This window comes from Pongo abelii, chromosome 6, assembly GCF_028885655.2.
Source record: "Pongo abelii isolate AG06213 chromosome 6, NHGRI_mPonAbe1-v2.0_pri, whole genome shotgun sequence".
Taxonomy (NCBI): Eukaryota; Metazoa; Chordata; class Mammalia; order Primates; family Hominidae; genus Pongo; species Pongo abelii.
This window is the reverse complement of record NC_071991.2, coordinates 55,123,722-55,144,223: the sequence shown is the minus strand read 5'-3', so window position 1 is coordinate 55,144,223 and position 20,502 is coordinate 55,123,722. Positions and strand designations below refer to the sequence as shown.

Sequence of the window (20,502 nt, the reverse complement as noted above, 5' to 3'; positions counted from 1 at the left end):
AGGCCAAGTGACTTGCCTAAAGCCTCACAGCAGATTAAAGCCAGAGCCAGGAATTTTGAACCCACACCTGTCTGAACCCAGGGCCAGTTCCATTTGGCTGTGGTGAACTCTGAGAACGGACGTGATGAGATGCAGGATGAGACAGGTAACCAGTGGCTTGATCAGAGGAGGTAGAGACCAGGGTCAGAGAACCTGTTAGCCAGCTATTATAAGAGTCTGTGCAGGGCGGCTGAAGCAGGCAGATCACTTGAGGTCAGGAGTTTGAGACCAGCCTGGTCAACATGGTGAAACCCTCTCTCTACTAAAAATACAAAGTTAGCCGGGTGTGGTGGCATACACCTGTAATCCCAGCTACTCAGGAGGCTGAGGCAGGAGAATCGCTTGAACCTGGGAGGCAGAGGTTGCAGTGAACTGAGATTGTGCCATTGCACTCCAGCTTGGGTGACAAGAGCAAAATTCCATCTAAAAAAAAAAGAGTCTGTGCAAGGGAGGATGGATGGAGGAGGTCCTCAGAGTGATCAAGGTTTGAAGAACCAGGCGCAGATGGGATCAAGGAAAGTGGAGGAGCCAGGGTCCCAGGAGTGCCTGCCTTGGGCTGGATGGAGGATGTGACACCAAGAAGGAACTGGAGGTTTCAGGGGGAGGTGATGGGATTCCTGTCATTTATGGTGAGGGGAGGTGGCTGGAGGGCTACAAGGGGGAGATGCCATGTGGCAGGTGGAGTGCAGGGTATACAGGTCTGGGGCTGATAGGGTGGGGCAAGGGCAAGGACTTGATTTGCTGGCCATTAGTTTGGAGATGGAAATATAGAACAATGAAGGACATGGCCATGATGTCGGCTGGGGTGCGTGAAGTAGGTCTGTCTGTGTGACAGGAGGCTTTCAGCTGCCAATGAACAGGGTCAACTCAGTCCCTCCCAGACAGCCAGGTCCGTGCAAGCATTTAATAAATGGGATTTGACCTTGGTAACCTAGACAGACAGCTGAGGGGGGAAGTAAGGAATTCCTTTTATTATACTGTCACCAAGTTGTAAGTCAAGAATGTATACTGTTTTTCTTAATTTAATTCAGTATACTTATTGGCAGTATTGAAATAACTGTGCTCTTGGAAAATGCACATGTAGAGAATCCCCGCTACTGGCTCATTCAGGCTCCTTTCCTTCCCCTGAGGCAGGGTTTGCTGACTGGCCACGTTCATGCCATAAGCCCCACAGCTTTCCCTTACACCCACCTGGCCCCTGAAGGCTTTTTAATTGTAACCTATACCCTAAACCAGAGGTCAGCAAACATTTGCTGTAAAGGACCAGAGAATACATATTTGAAGTAATGCAGGTCTCGATTGTAACTACTCAATTCTGCTGATTATTAAATCAATCAGCAGCCATAAATAATACATAAATGAATCGGCATGGCTGTGTTCCAATAAAACTTTATTTACAAAAACAGGTGTGGGCTGGATTTGGTCTGCTGGTCATGTTTTGCTGATCTGCCCTAAACCATTCCAGAAAACAGATTCCTAAAAACTTCTTTCTGCTCTTCAGTCTTTCTCAGTAATGTGCTGTGGGGTCCCTCAACCTTCAGATTCAGTCAGTTCTAATCTACAGCTAGCTGCATTTTATGCCCATGGTGCTCACTCACACCCTCAAGAAGAGAAGAAAAGCTACGCCCCCTCACCGCACACAGCTTGCCAGGAGGGCGCAATTGGCAGTCTGTGCACCAAAAATAATCTCCTGATGTTTACAAAGGAGCAGTTTTTTAAAGAGCCTATTAAATGAACTGACATTGTACAGACTTGAAAGGGCAAGTGCAATTTCAAAATTAAGATACTGTTTTAGATTGATGTGGCATCGGTGGACACGAAGTACTCCACCAGCCTCCCAGCAAAATTAAATATGCATGTTCTTGTCATCGCTGTGAGCCCTAGTGCAGAACCTTGTTAATTATATTAGTGTGAATCAGATGTGGCGTATGCCTGTCTGATTACATTTCTCCTTACCAGTTTTCTTCTTGTTCACTGTTGACCTGGCTCTCCAAGACGAGTTCTTCGTGGTCTGGGAGACAGTGTTGTTTCCATGAGATGAGTGTGTTCTTGTGCACTGTGATCGCCTATGTGCCCTCTGTCCCCGCCTGCTTGTTTGCTGTCTCTCTTTCTGACACACACACACACACACACACACAGAGATACACACGTGAGCACACATGCTTAGCTCTTCCACCAGCCATCATCACTGTTTCCACTCTGCAGGTGTTTGCTATTTTCTTCCATTAATTGAATGGCTTTGTTTAGTTTTGTGTTTTGTGTGTGTTGTTGTTTTCTTGTTGTTGTTTTTTGCTTTTGTTTTGTTTCGTTTTTTTGAGACAGTTTCACTCGGTTGCTCAGGCTGGAGTGCAGTGGCGTGATCTCGGCTCACTGCAACCTCTGCCTCCCGGGTTCAAGCGATTCTCCTGCCTCAGCCTCCCAAGTAGTGCATGCACCACCACACCTGGCTAATTTTTGTATTTTTAGTACAGACGGGGTTTCATCCTGTTGGCCAGGGTGGTCTCGAACTCCTGACCTCAAGTGATCCGCCCACCTCGGCAACCCAAAGTGTTGGATGAGTGAGCCACTGCACCCAGCCTAGTTTTTTTTCCCTCATGTTTTTAAAATGCATTAGATTCCTCAATAAGTGAAACATATAATTACCATTATGACCCATCAATTCCACTCTTGGGTATAGGCTAAAAAAATTTAAAACTAGTGTTCAAACAAGAACTTGTACACAAATATTCATAGCAGCACTATTCACAATAGCTAAAAGGTGGAAATAACTGATGAACACAGAAGCGAAATGTGGTATAGCCATACAATGGAATATGATTCAATAAGAAGTAGGATGGAAGCACGGATACATTGCTACAACATGGATAAACCTTGTGTTAGTTTGTTCTCACATTGTTATAAAGAAATACTTGAAACTGGGTAATTTATAAGAAAAGAGGTTTAATTGGCTTACAGTTCTGCAGGCTGTACAGGAAGCATAATGCCAGCATTTGCTTCTTGGGAAGCCTCAGGGAGCTTCCAGTCGTGGTGGAAGGCGAATGAGGAACACTTGTGTCACATGACAGAGTGGAGCAAGAGGGATAGTGTTTGGAGGAGGTACCACACACTTAACCAGATCTTGCAAGAATTCACTACCTTAAGGACAGCACCAAGCCATAAGGGATCTGCCCCCATGACTCAGACACCTCACACCAGGCCCCACCTCTAGGTTGGGGATTACAGTTCAACATGAGATTTGGTGGGGACACATATTCAAACTATATCAAACCTTGAAAATATTATGTAAGTGGAAGAATCCAGAAATGAAAGGCCACATATTGTATAATTTCACAATTATTAGATGGAATGTCCAGAAGAGGCAAATCCACAGAGACAGAAAATAGATTAGTGGTTTCCAGAGAGAAGGGGAAGAAGGGAATGGTGAGTGAGTACTGATGGATGCAAGGCTTTCTTTTGGCAGCCAGGGCAACATAGCAAGACTCTGTCTTTACAAAAAAATTTTTAAAATTAGCCAGCCATCGTGGTGTGCTCCTATAGTCTCAGCTGCTGGGGAGGCTCAGGCAGGAGAATCATTTGAGCCCAGGAGTTTGAGACTGCGGTGAGCTATGATTGTGTCACTGCACTCTAGCCTGCGCAACAGTGAGATACTCTCTCTGAAAAAATTTTAGGCTGAGTACAGTGGCTCATGCCTGTAATCCCAGCACTTTGGGAGGCCGAAGCAGGTTGACGGCCGGAGCTCAAGAGCTCGAGACCAGCCTGGGCAACATGGTGAAACCCCATCACTACAAAAAAATACAAAAATTAGCCGAATATGGTGTCCATACCTGTAGTCCCAGCTACCTGGGAGGCTGAGGTGGGAGGATTGCTTGAGCCCGGGAGGTGGAGGTTGCAGTGAGCCATAATGGTGCCACTGCACTCCAGCCTGGGTGCCAGAGCAAGACTCCGTCTCAAAAAAAAATTTTTTTTTAAGTTTTCCTTTTGAGGTGATAGAAACATTTTGAAACTACATAGAAGTGATGGTTGCACAACACTGTAAATGTACTAAATGTCACTAATGGTAAATTGTATGTTTTGTGTATTTTATAACAATAAAAAGAAAGTGAACAAAAACTGTCAGTAGGAATTTTGGGAAAAATGCAAAGGTCACAAATATTTGTTAACATAATGATGGTAGAAAGAATGACGTCATCTTCCTATCAACAGATACTCACTGAGGCCCCTACCCTTTGGAGAGATTTAGATAAACAGGTACCTCACATGTGCTTGAAAAATTCACATTTCAAACATAATTGTGTTTATATCCCAAGTCCTGAACAACTCCCCATTCTCCTCTTCCCCCAGCCCCTGGCAATACCCTTCTACTCTCTGTCTCTATTAATTTGACTGCTCTAGGTACCTCATGTAAGTGGAATTATATAGCATTAGTCTTTTTAAGCCTGGTTTATTTTACTTAGCTTATGTCCTGAAAATTCATCTATGTTGTAGCATATGTCAAAATTTATTTCCTTTTTAAGGCTGAATAGTATTCCATTGTATGGATGTACCACATTTTGTTATCCATTAATCCGTTGATGGACACTTGAGCTGCTTCCACCTCTTAACTTTTGTGAATGCTCTGAACATGGAAGTACAGATATCTGTTCAAGTCCCTGCTTTCAATATCCAAAGTAGAATTGCTGGATCATATGGTAATTCCATTTTTAATTTTTTGAGGAAATGCTATACCATTTTCCTATCTACTGGGCCATTTTACACTTCTACCATCAGTGTGCAAGGGTTTCAGTTTCTCTATATTCTCTCCAACAATTTTTATTTTCTGTTTTTTATTTTATTTTATCTTATTTTTATTGTATAGTGGCCATTCTAACAGGTGTGAGGTGGTATCTCTTTGTGATTGAACTCCTATTTTAAAATAGAGTTACTTTACACTTAACAGTAAAACTACCCACCCTTATTTCCATTAGCAATGGAACCTCTCCATTAGGCACTGCAGTAACTTCAACAGTATGGAATAGTTCATGTCATAAAAATTAAAGAATTAGATGTCCCAAGACAGAGAACAAAACATACTGCCAGTAGGAGGGTATTTATTTCCATCTTTAGGGAAGGCAGCTGGGGAGTAAGAACCTCTTCCCTGATGAGCTTTCCTTGGTGAAGCCTGGTTTTTACTGCTGACCATACCTCTTCAAAAGCTGTCTTCCAGCACTCCACTCTTTTACCACAGCTTCTGTCCTTCCAGGACAATCCTTTATTTCTTTGAACCCATGAAGGTGGTGTAATGTCTATAAACTATCTCCCTGGACCTACTCTGGTCCCTGAGCCATTTTTCTGCTCTTCTCTTAGCCAACACTGTCTCCACTTCCCCGTCCCCTGTTCTCTCTGGAGCCAAGTCCTCCCAGGCTTTCTCCCCTTTGCACCATGGTAAGCGCTCTTACCAAGGCCACCAGTGGAGCTCCATGTTGCCAACTACAGCGTCAGAGGCTCTAGCCTCAGCCCGTCATTCCCTCTTTCTGAAACACTTCTTCATTTAGATTTTATGACAGCTCTCTCCTTTCTTCTTCCACTGCACACTGACTCCTTCTCAGTTTTTTGTTACACCACACACTTCAGAGTCGTCTTTGACTTCTCTCTTCTACTCCTGCATCCAACTTACCAGTGAACTTGGGTGTCTCTCCTTGAAGTGCATCCAGAATCTGATCTCTCTTACCTCCTCTGCCACTCCCATTCTGCCCTAAGCCACTGTCATTCCTCACCCGAATTGTTGCTGGAACCTGCTAACAGGCTCCACTGCTTCACACTGCAGCCCAAATGATTTGTCTACAGCCCAAGTCCAGTCGCTACCCTCTGCTCAGAATCCTCCAGGGAATCCCCATCTCGCCCCAAGTCAACTGGAAATTCCTATCATGGTTCATAAGACCTACGTGAACTTCCTCCCTACCCTTTCACCACTCTCCTCCTACCTCATTGTGCTCTAACAACACCTGCAATTTCCAGAACATTCCAAGCACACATTTGCTCCTGGGCTCTGCATTTGCTGTTCCTTCTGATACCTGGTTATGGGTGATGATAACCACTTTAATACATTGGTGTACATATTTCTGGTCTTTTCTCTCTTTATTAGATCAACTGCTTTTCTACCTAAATATACAAACTAATTTTTACAAAATTTAGATTTCATTTTATGTACTTTTTAGTATACTTTCTCCAAATATCCACATGACTGTCTCCCTACTTCCTCTTGATCTTTGATCAAATGGTACCTGTCTTAGCTCAGGCTGCCATAACAAAATACCATAGACTGGGTGGCACAAACAACAGAAATTTATTTTCTCATGGTTCTGGAGGCTGAGAAGTCCAAGATCAAGGTGCTAGTCAATTTAGTTTCTGGGGAGGGCTCTCTTCCTGGCTTGCAGAGGGCCACCTTCTCACTGTGTACACACTTGGTGCCACACAAGCTTCCTGGTGTCCTATTTTATAAGGGCACTAATCCCATCATGAGTGTCCTGTCCTCATGACCTCATTTACACCTAATGACCTGCCAAAAGCCACACCTCCAAATACCATCACACTGGGGCTAGGGCTTCCACATATGAATTTTGGAGAAACACAATTCAATCCGTGGCAGTAACTTATCAGAGAGGTCTCCCCTGACTACCCTGTATAAGACAGAAACTCTTCCTGCCCTATCACTTTGTATTCTCTTTACACTGTTTTTTAATTGTGTTCAAAGCATTCATCACCTCCAGATATTATTTACCTGTTACTTGTCTGCCTCCGCAGTACAGTGTAAGGCCCTGAATGGCAGAGACTGCAGCAGTTTTTATTCACTGGCTTATTTCCAGCTCTCAAAATAAAGTGAGGCACACAGACACTCCTTACGTATTTGTCGAATTAATAAATTAAAATGTTCACTCATATATGCATTGCTGAACCATTTTACATAATAAAACAATTTGGAAATAGCACACATCTCCAGTATTGGGGTTAAATAAGTGGAGGCAGAGCCACACAATGGAACGCTATGTAACCATTACAAAATGGGGCTATCAAATATTTAGTGACATGGGAAAATGTTTACCTTTTTACATAAAAACACCTTGTTACGTAAAAACAATACCAAAAAATGTATACAAAAAAGTATATAAAATAAAATCTACATTTTGTAAAAAATAAATAAATTTGTGTATGTAGAAAAGGAGAAGCTGATCAAATAGAAGAGAGAAGAGACTAGAAATATGTACACAAAAATATTTTATTTATTTATTTATTCATATATTTAGAGATTAGGTCTCACTCTATTGCCCTGGCTGGAGTGCAATGGCGCGATCTTGTCTCACTGCAGCCTCCACCTCCCGGGTTCAAGTGATTCTCCTGCCTCAGCCTCTTGAGTAGCTGGGACTACAGGTGTGCACCACCACGCCCAGCTAATTTTTGTATTTTTAGTAGAGATGCGGTTTTGCCATGTTGGTCAGGCTGGTCTCCACTCCTGGCCTCAAGTGATCCACCTGCCTCAGCCTCCCAAAGTGCTGGGATTACAGGTGTGAGCCACTGCACCCAGCCTGTACATGACAATATTAAAAGTGGTTATCACTCAATGGTGAAAGTTGGGTGATTTTCATTTTCTTTACTAATTAGTTCAAGTTTTTATAATACATATGCATTGCTCTTAACAATCTTGAAATCTAATTTTTAAATTGCAAGTTGTCGGGAGAGAGAATATGATTAACTCACCTCTGGCCCGAGCACCTGTGGACAGGAAGTGAGGTCCGCTGGTATGTAGGGTGACCTCTCTCAGAGACTGAGCGGGCTCAGTTCTCTACGAGGAGAGGAGGTTGAGGAAGGAGTGATGGAGGCTCTCATACCAGCCAAAATGATGACAGCAACGGTGGGGGATGAGAGGAAAGGCCAGATACGCAGTCTCTAAGGTTTAAACCTAGAAGACACTAGAATGATCATTTCCAATCACACTTGTCATTTCCTTCACTTAGATATTATGAGAAGCCTCCAATGTAAGAACAAGAAAGGCCCTTTGAGGTCAGCCAGCGCAACTCCTTCCTGTACAGCTAGAGAAGCCAAAGCAGAAGTAAAGTGGCCTGCCCAGTTTACAGCTGTTGGCAAAGCTGGGGCTAGAGTCCAGGTTCTCTGCCCCGGGGTCCAGCGTGCCTTGCACCACGTTGCACTGTCTCTCCACTCTGATGCCAGGGCAGCCCATAGCTTAGTCAGATGGTGTTGGCCCAGAGCTGACAGTTAGGTTTGCTTCAAAGCCCCCTCCCTGGCTCACAGGAATTGCAGCCCAGGGCTGGTGGTTATTCTGGGAGGGAATTGCAGCCCAGGGCTGGTGGTTATTCTGGGTGGTTATGAATGGGAGGGAAGAGGAGCCATCTGTGGACAGGAGACAGAAGCAGTGTCCACTCAGCCTGCTCTTAAGTGCAGTAGGTGCTTGAGATTGAGGAGAGAGGTAAACAATATTTCTCCTGAGGAGTTACAGTATCCCAAGTATGAAAACCCCTGATTTGGTGAATCTGCAAAGCCCTTCTGCGGGAAGGGAGCCCATGTGAAGGAGTACTTCAGCAGAATGGCTCTGCTTTTGAATTCTGAGATTCTGGTGGCATCTCATAAGGGAAAATCCCTTTAAGGGAATATTTGGATTAAAAGCACTCTGACGCACCCTGACCAAGTCCTGGCCACTCACTTCTAGCAGCAGGGATTTTTTTTTTTTTACAAGACAGAGTTTGCCTTTCTGTTTTAGGGAGAAATAGATTCCCCTTTAATCTCTCCGATATTGTTTCTTGTCATATTTATGAAAACCAGTGGGAAGAGCCAGGTGCGATGATGGCTCATGCCTATAATCCCAACACTTTCGGAGGCTGAGGTGGGCAGATAGCGTGAGCTCAGGAGTTCAAGACCATCCTGGCCAACATGGCAAAACCCCATGTTTCTATTTTCATGTTTCTATTTTTCTATTTGAAACCCCATTTTTTACTACCAAAAATATAAAAAATTAGCCAGGTGTGGTGGTGTGCACCTGTAGTCCCAGCTACTTGGGAGGCTGAGGTGACAGGATTGCTTGAGCCTGGGAGGCAGAGGTTGCAGTAAGCTGAGATCATGCCACTGCACTCCAGAGCAAGACCCTGTCTCAAAAAGAAAAGAAAAGAAAAGAAAAGAAAGAAAACCAGTGGGAATTGCTAACCTATGGTGAAGCCTATTTTATTGCCTAGTGGTTCCCAAACAGGGGAAATTTTGCCTCCCAGGAGACATTTGGCAATGTCTGGAGTCATTTTTGGGTTGTTACAAGTGGCCATGAGCAGAGGGCTAGGGTGTGCTACTGGCATCTAGTGCGTAGAGACAGGGGATGCTGTTAAACATCCTGCAACACACAGGACCGCCTCCACAATAGAGAATTATACAGCCCAAATGTCAATAAAGCCAAGATTGCAGACCCCTGGCCTAGAAGGTCTTTCTGTAGTGGACAGGAATTTCTTAAATCTAAGAACAGTGATTTCCAAAGTTACCCTCTCACATGGAATTAGACAAGGGGCTGTATATTAGTGTTTTCTTCTTCTTCTTTTTTTTTTTTTTTTTTTTTTTTTTTTTTACTTTTTGCTCAGTTAATAAACTAGCTAAAAATCTAGCAGTTACTATATATTTTGCTGTAAAATATCTTTATTCTAGAACAAGTGCACTCATTAATTTAAAAAGTTTTAATGAAAATTACAGTGCCCATTTGATTAATGTGTTATAAGTTTTAGAGACCCTTCTACGTGATAGTCCAATTTAAAAAATTGTACCTCACCTTAAAAGGTTTTTATAATGACATATATTATATATGTTGCAGAAAAGTTGAAAAAATATTTCTGAAGGGAGTTTTTTGGCCAGGCATAGTGGCTCATGCCTATAATCCCAGCACTTTGGGAGGCCAAGGTGGGAGGATCACTTGAGCCCAGGAGTTCGAGATAAGCCTGGCCAACATGGTGAAACCTTGTCTCTACTAAAAATATCAAAAAAATTAGCCAGGCATGGTGGCAAGCACCTGTAATCCTAGCCACTCAGGAGGCTGAGGAATCAGAATTGCTTGAACCTGGGAGGCGGAGGTTGCAGTGAGTTGAGATAGCACCACTGCACTCCAGCCTGTGGCAAGACTCTGTCTCAAAAAAAAAGAGAGTGTTTTTTTTTAATGGTGATTCTACCACTTAGAAGGAAACATTTCAGAATATTATTATGTATTTCTCAATGAATTTTTTTTTTATTATTATTATTATTATTATACTTTAGGTTTTATGGTACATGTGCGCAATGTGCAGGTAAGTTACATATGTATACATGTGCCATGCTGGTGCGCTGCACCCACCAACTCATCATCTAGCATTAGGTATATCTCCCAATGCTATCCTTCCCCCCTCCCCCCACCCCACAACAGTCCCCGAAGTGTGATGTTCCCCTTCCTGTGTCCATGTGTTCTCGTTGTTCAATTCCCACCTATGAGTGAGAATATGCGGTGTTTGGTTTTTTGTTCTTGCGATAGTTTACTGAGAATGATGATTTCCAATTTCATCCATGTCCCTACAAAGGACATGAACTCATCATTTTTTATGGCTGCATAGTATTCCATGGTGTATATGTGCCACATTTTCTTAATCCAGTCTATCATTGTTGGACATTTGGGTTGGTTCCAAGTCTTTGCTATTATGAATTTTTAAAATAGTTGAGATCATTCTATTTATACAAATTCATTTCTCCAAAATGAGTCTTTGTAAATATTCAGTTTCCTGCAGGGTGCAGTAGCTGATGCCTGTAATCCCAGAACTTTGGGAGGGAAAGGCGGGAGGATCACTTGAGTCCGAGAGTTTGAGAGCAGCCTGGGAAACATAGTGAGACCCTGTCTCTATACAAAATGTTAAAAGTTAGCTGAGTATGGTGATGCACACCTGTGATCCCAACTACTCAGGAGGCTGAGGTGGAAGGATCACTTGAGTCCAGAAGGTTGAGGCTGCAGTGAGTCATGATCATATCACTGCATTCCAGCCTGGGAGACAGAGGGAGAACTTGTCTCAAAAATAAAATAAAATGAAAAATAAAATAATAAAAAAACAGGTGCTTAGTACTCCATCATGTAATACTGAACCCTACGTTACCTAAAAACCTATGTTGAACACAGGTCATTAATTGTTCATTATTATAAACAATCTATAATGAACATTCATGCTTTTCATGTTGCTTTTTAAATAGCCCAGCAATCTGGATTGTTCTGGAGACTTTGGGACATGATTATTTAATGCCTAGTTCATGACAGAAACCGAATAGATAGGTGTCCTACCAGTGCAACAGAGGAAACACCATTTGGAATAACCAATTGAAGGGAGAGTTCTGGAACACCTGGGAATGGGGATTTAAGCTTTGGTAGACCAACCAAAACATGTATCTGTATATATACAGATGTATGTATGGAAACACCAAAAAGAAAAGAAAAAAAAAAATGAAGAGATAAACACCAAGCTTTTAGCCATGGTGACTCTGGGATAGAAAATTGGGGTTGGGGGAGGAACAAGAAGAGAAGAGGAACTTAGAGGTTTTTTTCCATTATCTTCTTTATTCTTTGAATTCTTAACTATAAGAATATATTTATATGTAACTTGTGTAATACTTAAGCACAATACACTTGAGAGAATGATTTGGTTCCTCATGGTTGGGAGGCCTGATTTTTCAGCAGTTACTCATCTTTTACTTTTTTTAGCCAGCCCTAGTATTGCTGGGCACATTGTGGATAATGGATGAGCATCCCTAGAGGTGGTATATTTTGGTAAGGAAGTTCTCACATGCATTTAGATGATGGGCCTTAATAATTTGTTCTCTTCTCAGTGTATTAGACATGACTCTTTTGCATCCATGGTCTTTGACATAGAAGATGGGAGTGGTGGAAACAGACAGTCTAGGGCCAGGATCCTGAAGATTTCATTGCTTTAAGTGCTGGTTTAGAGAAAGTTTCTCTGTGAAACATGCACACCTGGTCCCTGGGCCAATAGATAATGAGATTGCTCTTTTTTCCTTCAGGCCGTACACCTGGTCCCTGGCTCCAAGCGGAGGCAGTTGGGCAGAGCTCTGATGACATCAAAGGCAGAAATTCTCAGGTAACACAAGCCTCATGTCTCTGAATGTAAAACCAGGAATTCTCCTCAGGGGGCACAGAAATGGTAAGGGTATGCTTTCTCCTTAACAGCTTTATATTTTTCCTCACACTCCTTTTCCTCAGGGAAAGCCATTTGGTGGACCTTTTTTCAAGCCAGAATGAAATACTCACCATTTCAAAATCTGAAGTGTGACAAAAAGGGGCTTCCCTGGAATCACCACTACATATAGAAGCAAGTTTAGCAACTCTGACATTCTGCAACAATCATGCCAGTCACTTCCCATTCTTCCTTGGTTATGATGGCCTGTGAGAAAAACTGAATAACATGTATAAAACATAATTCAGTATTCTCTCTCATCTATAGGATACATGGTTTCTTTTAGCACACTTGGAGTTTTTTTTTCCCCCACCAATGTTATAATTGATTTTGGCCAAATTTAGACACAAATCAAGTAGTAGTACCTACAAGAAATGAACAGAACTAGGAGGGAAGCCAGACAGCTGCTTTTGTGATAAGACAGTCCTTGAAGAAACACCTTTAGTCTCACCCAGGGCATCTTGAACAGAAGTATTTCCTAACCTGGACACAGCATTTCCCTGCACATGACAGGGTCTCATCTTTAAAAGCGCTTTGTTTCTTTGAAAACATGTATTTAGTCGAACAGTAGTCTTCCCATTTCTGAATAGTATGTGACAGACTACAGAGTCAGTTGCAGTTAAACCAGGCAATTCTGCAACTGTGTGGAACATCAAGGAAAGTGACCTGAGAAGGAAGAGGCTAGGTTCCTGGAAGCTAGGATGAGTTCCTCAGAGGAAAAAGTACATCCTCTAGCAGATAAGCATCCCCCTTTTCTAACCACAGCTGATGCAAGAATTGCAGTAACGATTCTTAGACAATCACAGGTTCAAAACTGTGTGTATGATTGTAGTTAAGGAAGAAGTATATATACATAGGAAAAAAGACAGGAAGAATATACACAATATTGTTAACAGGTAGAGAGAATTCTGAGATGGCAGAGGAGAAAGCACCAGGAATCTGTGGACAACAGTTGCACTGGCAGAATCTGTCTGATGTAATTTGTCTCATGTATTTTGGAACTCTGGGATTCATTAAAGGCTTGAAACTTCCAGGGGAAAGCTTGGACAGTAAATTGTGCTCTTAGTACAATAGTAACTACTCATCCTCCACCCCCCACTCCATGACAGGCAACTGGGCACGTGTTCCTGGAGCAGCTTGCACACAGCTTGCAGGAGCCAAGGCGGGCACACACACACAAAAAAACCCTGTCCTCCAGATACTGGGGAATCTGTTCTCTGATTGCTTATTGCTGCTTCTGATCACAGAGATACAAATAAAGAGATGGGCAGCCATTGTTGCACCTCCTCTTATTGTTGTAAATCCCTTTCCCTCTGGCTGAAGTGGCCTCCTGGGGATTTCAAGGGCTGGTGGCCATTTTGTTCCTCCTGTCCTTGCTCTTTTTTTTCCCCCATTTGGGAGCCAAACATTAAAGATGAACATTCAAAGGCTACTACATATATGATGAAAATTAGAAAGTGACCACATATGCCCAGGGAAAGGCACAGGCTCGGAAAAGACCACGAAGACCTTAAGATTACACCTCAGGCTGATTCTTAGCACTGAGACAGCCTACAACAATCAAAAAAATAAAATGAACAAAAACAATAAGAAAAACCAGCAAACCCTCGGGGAGAGACAGAATTGATATCTAGAGTTACCACATTATTAGATTAAAATGTAGAGTTTTCAACAACAACGAAAATCACATCATACAAAGAAACAGGAGAGTATGGCCCATTCAAAGGAAAAAAAAAAAAACAAATCAATACAGACTGCTCTTAAAAAAGACCTGATGGGAGATCTACTAGACAAAGACTTTAAAACAACTGTCTTAAAGATGCTCAGAGAACTAAAGGAAAATGTGGAGAAAGTCAAGAAAAGGATGTATGAACAAAATGGAAGTATCAATAAAGAGGAAAAAACATTTTCTGGAGCTGAAAAATACAACAAATGAAATGAAAAACTTACTAGAAGGAATAAAAGGCAGACTTCAGCAGGCAGATGAAAGAATCAACAAACTTGAAGATAGGACAACTGAAATTATTGAGTCAGAAGAACAGAAAGAAAAAAAAATTAAAAGTGAACAAAGCCTAAGAGACCTGAGGGAGACCATCTAGCAGATTCACACGCTTATTGTGGGAGTTCTAGAAGGAGAAAGGAAAGAGAAAGGGTAAAAAAGACTCTCTGAAGAAATAATAGCTCAAAACTCCCCAAATTTGACGAAAGGCATGAATATAAACATCCAAAATGCTCAGTAAAGTAAGATGACCTAAAAAAACACACCAAAGAAACACTATAATCAAATTTTCAAAAGGCCAAGAGAAAATCTTGAAAACAGCAAGAGAGAAGTGACTCATCACATACAAGGGATCCTCAGTAAGATTATCAGTAAATTTATCATCCAAATTTTGAAGGCCAGAAGGTGGTGAGCCCATATATTCCAAGTGCTAAAAGAAAAAAACTGTCTAGCAGTAATTTTATACCTGGCAAAACCATTCTTAAAAAGTGAGGGAGAAATTAAGATATTCACAGATAAACAAAAGCTGAGGGAGTTTGTTACCACTAGACCTGCCCTGCAAGAATACCCAAGGGAGTCCTAAAGGGCCAAATGAAAGGACACGAAACAGTAACTTGAAGCTGTAGGAAGAAACAATGACCTCACTAAAGGTAACTGTATGGCCAATTATAAAAGCCAATATTATTGGAACAACAGTTTGTAACTATACTTTTTGTTTTCTACATGATTTAAAAGATAAAACATTTTTAAATTTTTTAGTTTAAAAGCTAGTGTTATTGTAACTTTGGTTTGTAACTATATATTTGGGGTTATACATAATTTAAGAGACTAGCGTATTTAAAAGACTTATTAATTTATGTTTTGGGGCACACAACATGTAACTTGTTCACATCAACAACTAAAAGGAGTGGTGGTGGAGCTGTAAAAAAGCAGATATTTTGTATTGGATTGAATCTAAGTTACTATAAAATCAAATTATAGTGTTATAACTTTAGAATGTTAAGTGTAATTCCTATGGGCTATGGCCTGAATGTCTGTGTCCCTCAAAATTCATATGCCAAAACCTAATCCCTAATGTGACAGTATTAAAAGGTTGGGCCTTTGGGGAGGTGATAAATCATGAGGGCAGGGCCCTCATGAATGAGATTAGTGCCCTTATAAAATAGGCTTAAGGGAGCTTGTTCATCCCTTTCACCATGTGAAGATGCAGTTTGAAGGCACCATCTAGCAGACAGCGAGCCCTCACAAGACGCCATATCTGCTGGTGCCTTGATCTTGGACTTCCCAGCCTCTACAAATTTAAGAAATAAATTTCTGCTGTTTTCATAAATTACTCAGTGTAAGATGCTTTGTTATAGCAGCCTGAAAAGACTAAGACACCATGGTAACCACACAGAAAATAGCTATAGAATATATACAAAAGGAAATGAGAGACAAATTTAAACATTTCACTATAAAAAATGTCAACTAAACAGAAAAGAAAGGGTATGAGGTACAAAAAAGCTATATAGAAAACAAGTAGCAAAATGACAGAGTAAATCCCTCCTTGTCAATAATTGCTTCAAATGTAAATGGATTAAACTTTCCAATCAAAAGACAGAGATTGGCAGAATGGAGTTTTAAAAATCTGATCCAACAATATGCTGTTTACAAGAGACTCAGTCTAGCTATAAAGACAAATAGGTTGAAAGTGAAAGGATGGAAAGAGATATTCCTATTGTGATAAAAAGGGAGCAGGGGTGGCTCTACTAATATCAGGCAAAATAGACACTAAATCAAAAAGTTTACAAGAAACAAAAAGGACGTTATATGTTAATACAAAGTTCAATAGAGCAAGAAGACATAACAATTACAGATATTAGTTCACCTAATAACAGACCATAAAAATGCATGAAGCAAAACTGACAGAATTAAAGCGAGAAATAGACCTATAATAATAGCTGAAGAATCAAATATCCTACTCCCAATAATGGATGAAACAACCAGACAGGAGATAAGGAAAGAAATAGAGAACACAAAAAACCTGTATATAACAGACATATACAGTACACTCTACCGAACAACAGCAATATATACATTCTTCCTAAATGCACATGAGACATTTTCCAGGAGAGACCATTTGTTAGGCCACAAATTAAGTGTCTTAAATGATTTTAAAAGATAGATACCAGGCCAGGCACGGTGGCTCACACCTGTAATCCCAGCACTTTGAGAGGCCTAGGGGGTGGGTCACCTGAGGTCAGGAGTTCCTGATCAGCCTGGAACATGGTGAAAACCCGTCTCTACTAAAATACAAAAAATACCCGGGCATGGTTGTGGGCACTTGTAGTCCCAGCTACTTGGGAGGCTGAGGTGGGAGAATCGCTTGAACCCAGGAGGCAGAGGTTGCAGTGAGCTGAGACCATGCCATTGCACTCTAGCCTGGGCAACAAGAGTGAAACTCCATCTCAAACAAAAAGATAGATATCAGACAAAATATCTTTCCTAACGCAGTGGAATAAAATTATAAATCTAGAACAGAAGTAAAACTGGAAAATTCACAAATCTGTAGAAATTAAACACTACACTCTTAAACAACCAATAGATCAAAGAATAAATCAGAAAGGAAACTATTAAACACTTGGAGATTAATTAAAATGAACATACAACATACCAAAATTTATGGAACACTGAAAGCAGTGCTAAGAGGGAGATTTATACCTATAAATTGTTACATTAAAAAACAAGAAAGTTATCAAATCAGCAACCTAATTTTACAATGTAAAGAGCTAGAAAAAGAAGAACAAACTAAACCTAAAGCTAGCAAGAAGGAAGGAAATGAAGAAAATTAGAACACAGATCAATGAAATAGAGAATAGAAAAACAATACAGAAAATCAACAAAACCAAAACTTGGTTATTGAAAAGATTAACAAAACTGACAAACCTTTAGTTAGATAGACTAAGGAAAAAATAGAGAAGACTCAAATTGCTAAAATCAGAAATGAAAGTGGATACATTACTACTAATCCAACTGAAATAAAAAGGATTACCTAGATGAAATGGACACATTCCTAAAAACACAAAACCTACCAAGACCGAATCACAATGAAATAGAAAATCTGGCTGGGCATGGTGGCTCACACATGTAATCACAGCTCTTTGGGAGGTTAAGGTGGGAGAATTGCTTGAGGCCAGGAGTCTGAGCCAGCTTAGGCAACATAGCGAACCCTGTCTCTACAAAAAAATTTTAAAATTAGCCAGACATGGTAGTGTGTGGCTGTAGTCTAGCTACTTGGGAGACTGAGGTGAGAAGATTGCTTAAGCCCAGGAGTTTGAGGCTGCAGTGAGCTATGGATTGCACCACTGCACTATAGCCTGGGTGACAGAGTGAGACCCTGTCTCAAAAAAAGAAAAAAAAAGAAAAGAAAAAGAAAAAGAAGATAGAGAGTAGAAGGATGGTTACAAACTAGTGGGGGAGTGGAGTTGGGGATGGTTAATTGGTATAAAAAATAGTTAGAAAGAATAAATAAGACCTACTATTTGATAGCACAACAGGGTGACTATAGTCAATAATAATTTAACTGTGCAGTTTAAAATAACTCAGAGTATAATTGGATTGTCTGTAACCCAAAGATAAATGCTTGAGGGGATGGATACCCCATTTTCCTTGATGTGATGATCACTCATTGTATACCTGTATCAAAACATCTCATGCACCCCATAAATATATACACCTACTATATACCCACAAAAAAAGAAATAGAAAATCTGAATAGACTTATAACTAGTAAGGACATTTAACCATTAATCAAATATCTCCCAAAAAAGAAGAGCTCTGGACTTCATGGCTTCACTGGTGAATTCTACCAAACGTTCAAAAAACTAACCCAATCCCTCTAAAACCTTTCCAAAAAATTGAAAAGGAGGGAACACTTTTTATCTATTCTATGAGACCAGCATTATCCTGACACCAAAGCCAGACAAAGACATGACAAGAAAACTATAGACCAATATCCCTTATAAACATTGATGCAGAAATTCTCAACAAAATATTAGCAAATCAAATCCAGTAGTATATTAAAAGGATTATATACCATGACCAAGTAGGATTTATTCCTGCATGGCAAAGATTATTCAATATATAAAAATCAGTTAATGCAATATGTTGCATTAATAGGATGAAGGGAAAAAAACACATGATCATCTCAATTGATGCAGAAAAAGCATTTGACAAAATTGAACACCTTTTCATGATAAAAAAAAAATTCTCAGTAAACTAGGAATAGAAGGAAATTCCCTTAACATAATAAAAGCCATATATGAAAAATCTAGTGAACATGCTCAATGGTGAAAGACTGAAAGCTTTTGCTTTAAGATCAGGAACAAGGCAAGGATGCCTGCTTTCATCACTTCTACTCAACATAGTACTGGAAGTCTATCCAGAGCAGTTGGGCAAAAAAAAAGAAATAAAAGGTATCCAAATTGGAAAGCAAGAAGTAAAGTTATCTCTGTTTGCAGATGATATGTTGTTATATGTAGAAAACCCTAAAGATTCCACCAAAAAAAAGCTGTTAGAAATAATTCAGCAAAGTAGCAGGATACAAAGTCAACACACAAAAATATGGTTGTATTTCTACACACTAACAATGAGCAATCTGTAACGAAAATTACAGAAACAATTCCATTTATGATAGCATAGAGAAGAATGAAATACTTAACAGTTAACCAAGCAGGTGAAAGACTTGTGTAATGAAAACTGTAAAACAAGGCTGAAATAAATTAAATAAGACATAAATAAATGCAAACACATCCCATATTCATGGGTTAGAAGACAATATTGTTAAGATGTCAATACTACCCAAAGCAATCTACAGATTCAGTGTAAACCCTACCAAAATCTCAATGACATTTTCTTCAGAAATAGAAATACCCAGAATCCTAAAAGAAGAGTCCTAAAATTCATATGGAATCTCAAGGAACTCCTTGAGGTAGCCACAATAATCTTGAAAAAGAAGAATAAATCTAGGGGACTCACACTTCATATTTCAAAACTATAATAATCAAAACAGTGTGGTACTGGTATAAAGACAGACGTATAGACCAATGGGATAGAATAAAAAGCAATAAATAAATAGAATAAAAAGAAATAAACCCTTGCATATATGGTCAAATGATTTTAACAAGGCAAGACCATTCAATAGGGAAAGGGTAGTATTTTCAACAAATGATGCTAGGAACACTGGATATCCCCACGTGTAAGAATGAAGTTGGACCCCTACTAATACCATATACAAAAATTAACTCAAAATGAATCGAAGACCTAAATGTAGGACCCGAAACTGTAAAACTCTTAGGAGAAAACACAGGGCAAAAGCTTCATGACAATGGATTTGACAATGATTTCTTGGATATGACACTAAAGGCATAGGCAACAGAAGAAAAAATAAGAAAACTGGACTACGTGAAAATCTTTAAAATTTGCATATCAAAGACAATATAAAAAAGAAAAGGCAACCCACAGAATGGGAGGAGGTATTTTCATATCGTATATCTGATAAGAGATTAATATCCATAATATATAGAGAACTTATAAAACTCAACAAGAAAACAAATAACCTAATTTAAAAATGAGCAATGGACTTGAATAGACATTTCTCCAAAGAAGATAAACAAATGGCCAATGAGCATAGGAAAAGTTGCTCAGCATCACTAATCATTAGAGAAATACAAATCAAAATTACAATGAGATACCACCTCACACACATCAAGATGGCTGCTATCAAAACAAAACAAAATAACAACTGGTGGCAAAGATGTGGAGAAAATGGAACCCTTATGCACTGTTGGTGAGAATGTGAAATGGTACAGCTGCTGTGGAAAACAGTATGGCAGTTCCTCAAAATATAAAAAACAGAATTACCATATGATCTGGCACTTCCACTTCTGGGTATATACCCAAAAGAATCTAAAGCAGAGCCTGGAAGAGATATTTGTACACCCATGTTCATAGCAGCATTATTTACAGTAGCTAAAATGTAGAAGCAACTTGATCCTTTTGTAGTTCATGAGCGTGATGATTGGGTATTCATGTGCATGTGTGAGATGTGCCACCCTCTGAACCTTGTTACAACCTTGGCACATTACCTGTCTGACCTGAACTTGGAAAAATAAAATAAAATAAATAAAATGTAGAAGCAACTCAAGTATCATAGATGGATGAATGGATCAACAAAATGTGATATACGCATGTACAGTGGAATAT

The 20,502-nt window shown here is 40.1% G+C and overlaps 1 protein-coding gene and 1 non-coding gene across 12 annotated transcripts in view; both read left to right on the top strand.

Moving 5' to 3' along the window:
- The window catches only part of WIPF3 (WAS/WASL interacting protein family member 3), a 197,646-nt gene that overhangs the window by 168,565 nt on the left and 8,579 nt on the right, over positions 1-20,502 (top strand). For all 11 annotated transcript variants that reach the window (XM_054560582.2, XM_054560578.2, XM_054560581.2 and 8 more), the window contains one exon: positions 12,088-12,164. In XM_054560582.2, coding sequence (XP_054416557.1) covers positions 12,088-12,164 — 77 coding nt within the window. The remainder of the gene's footprint in view (positions 1-12,087; positions 12,165-20,502) is intronic.
- On the top strand, positions 20,290-20,394 carry LOC112134504 (small nucleolar RNA U13). Its single transcript, XR_002915921.1, has one exon. It is a non-coding gene; the product is annotated as a small nucleolar RNA U13 (small nucleolar RNA).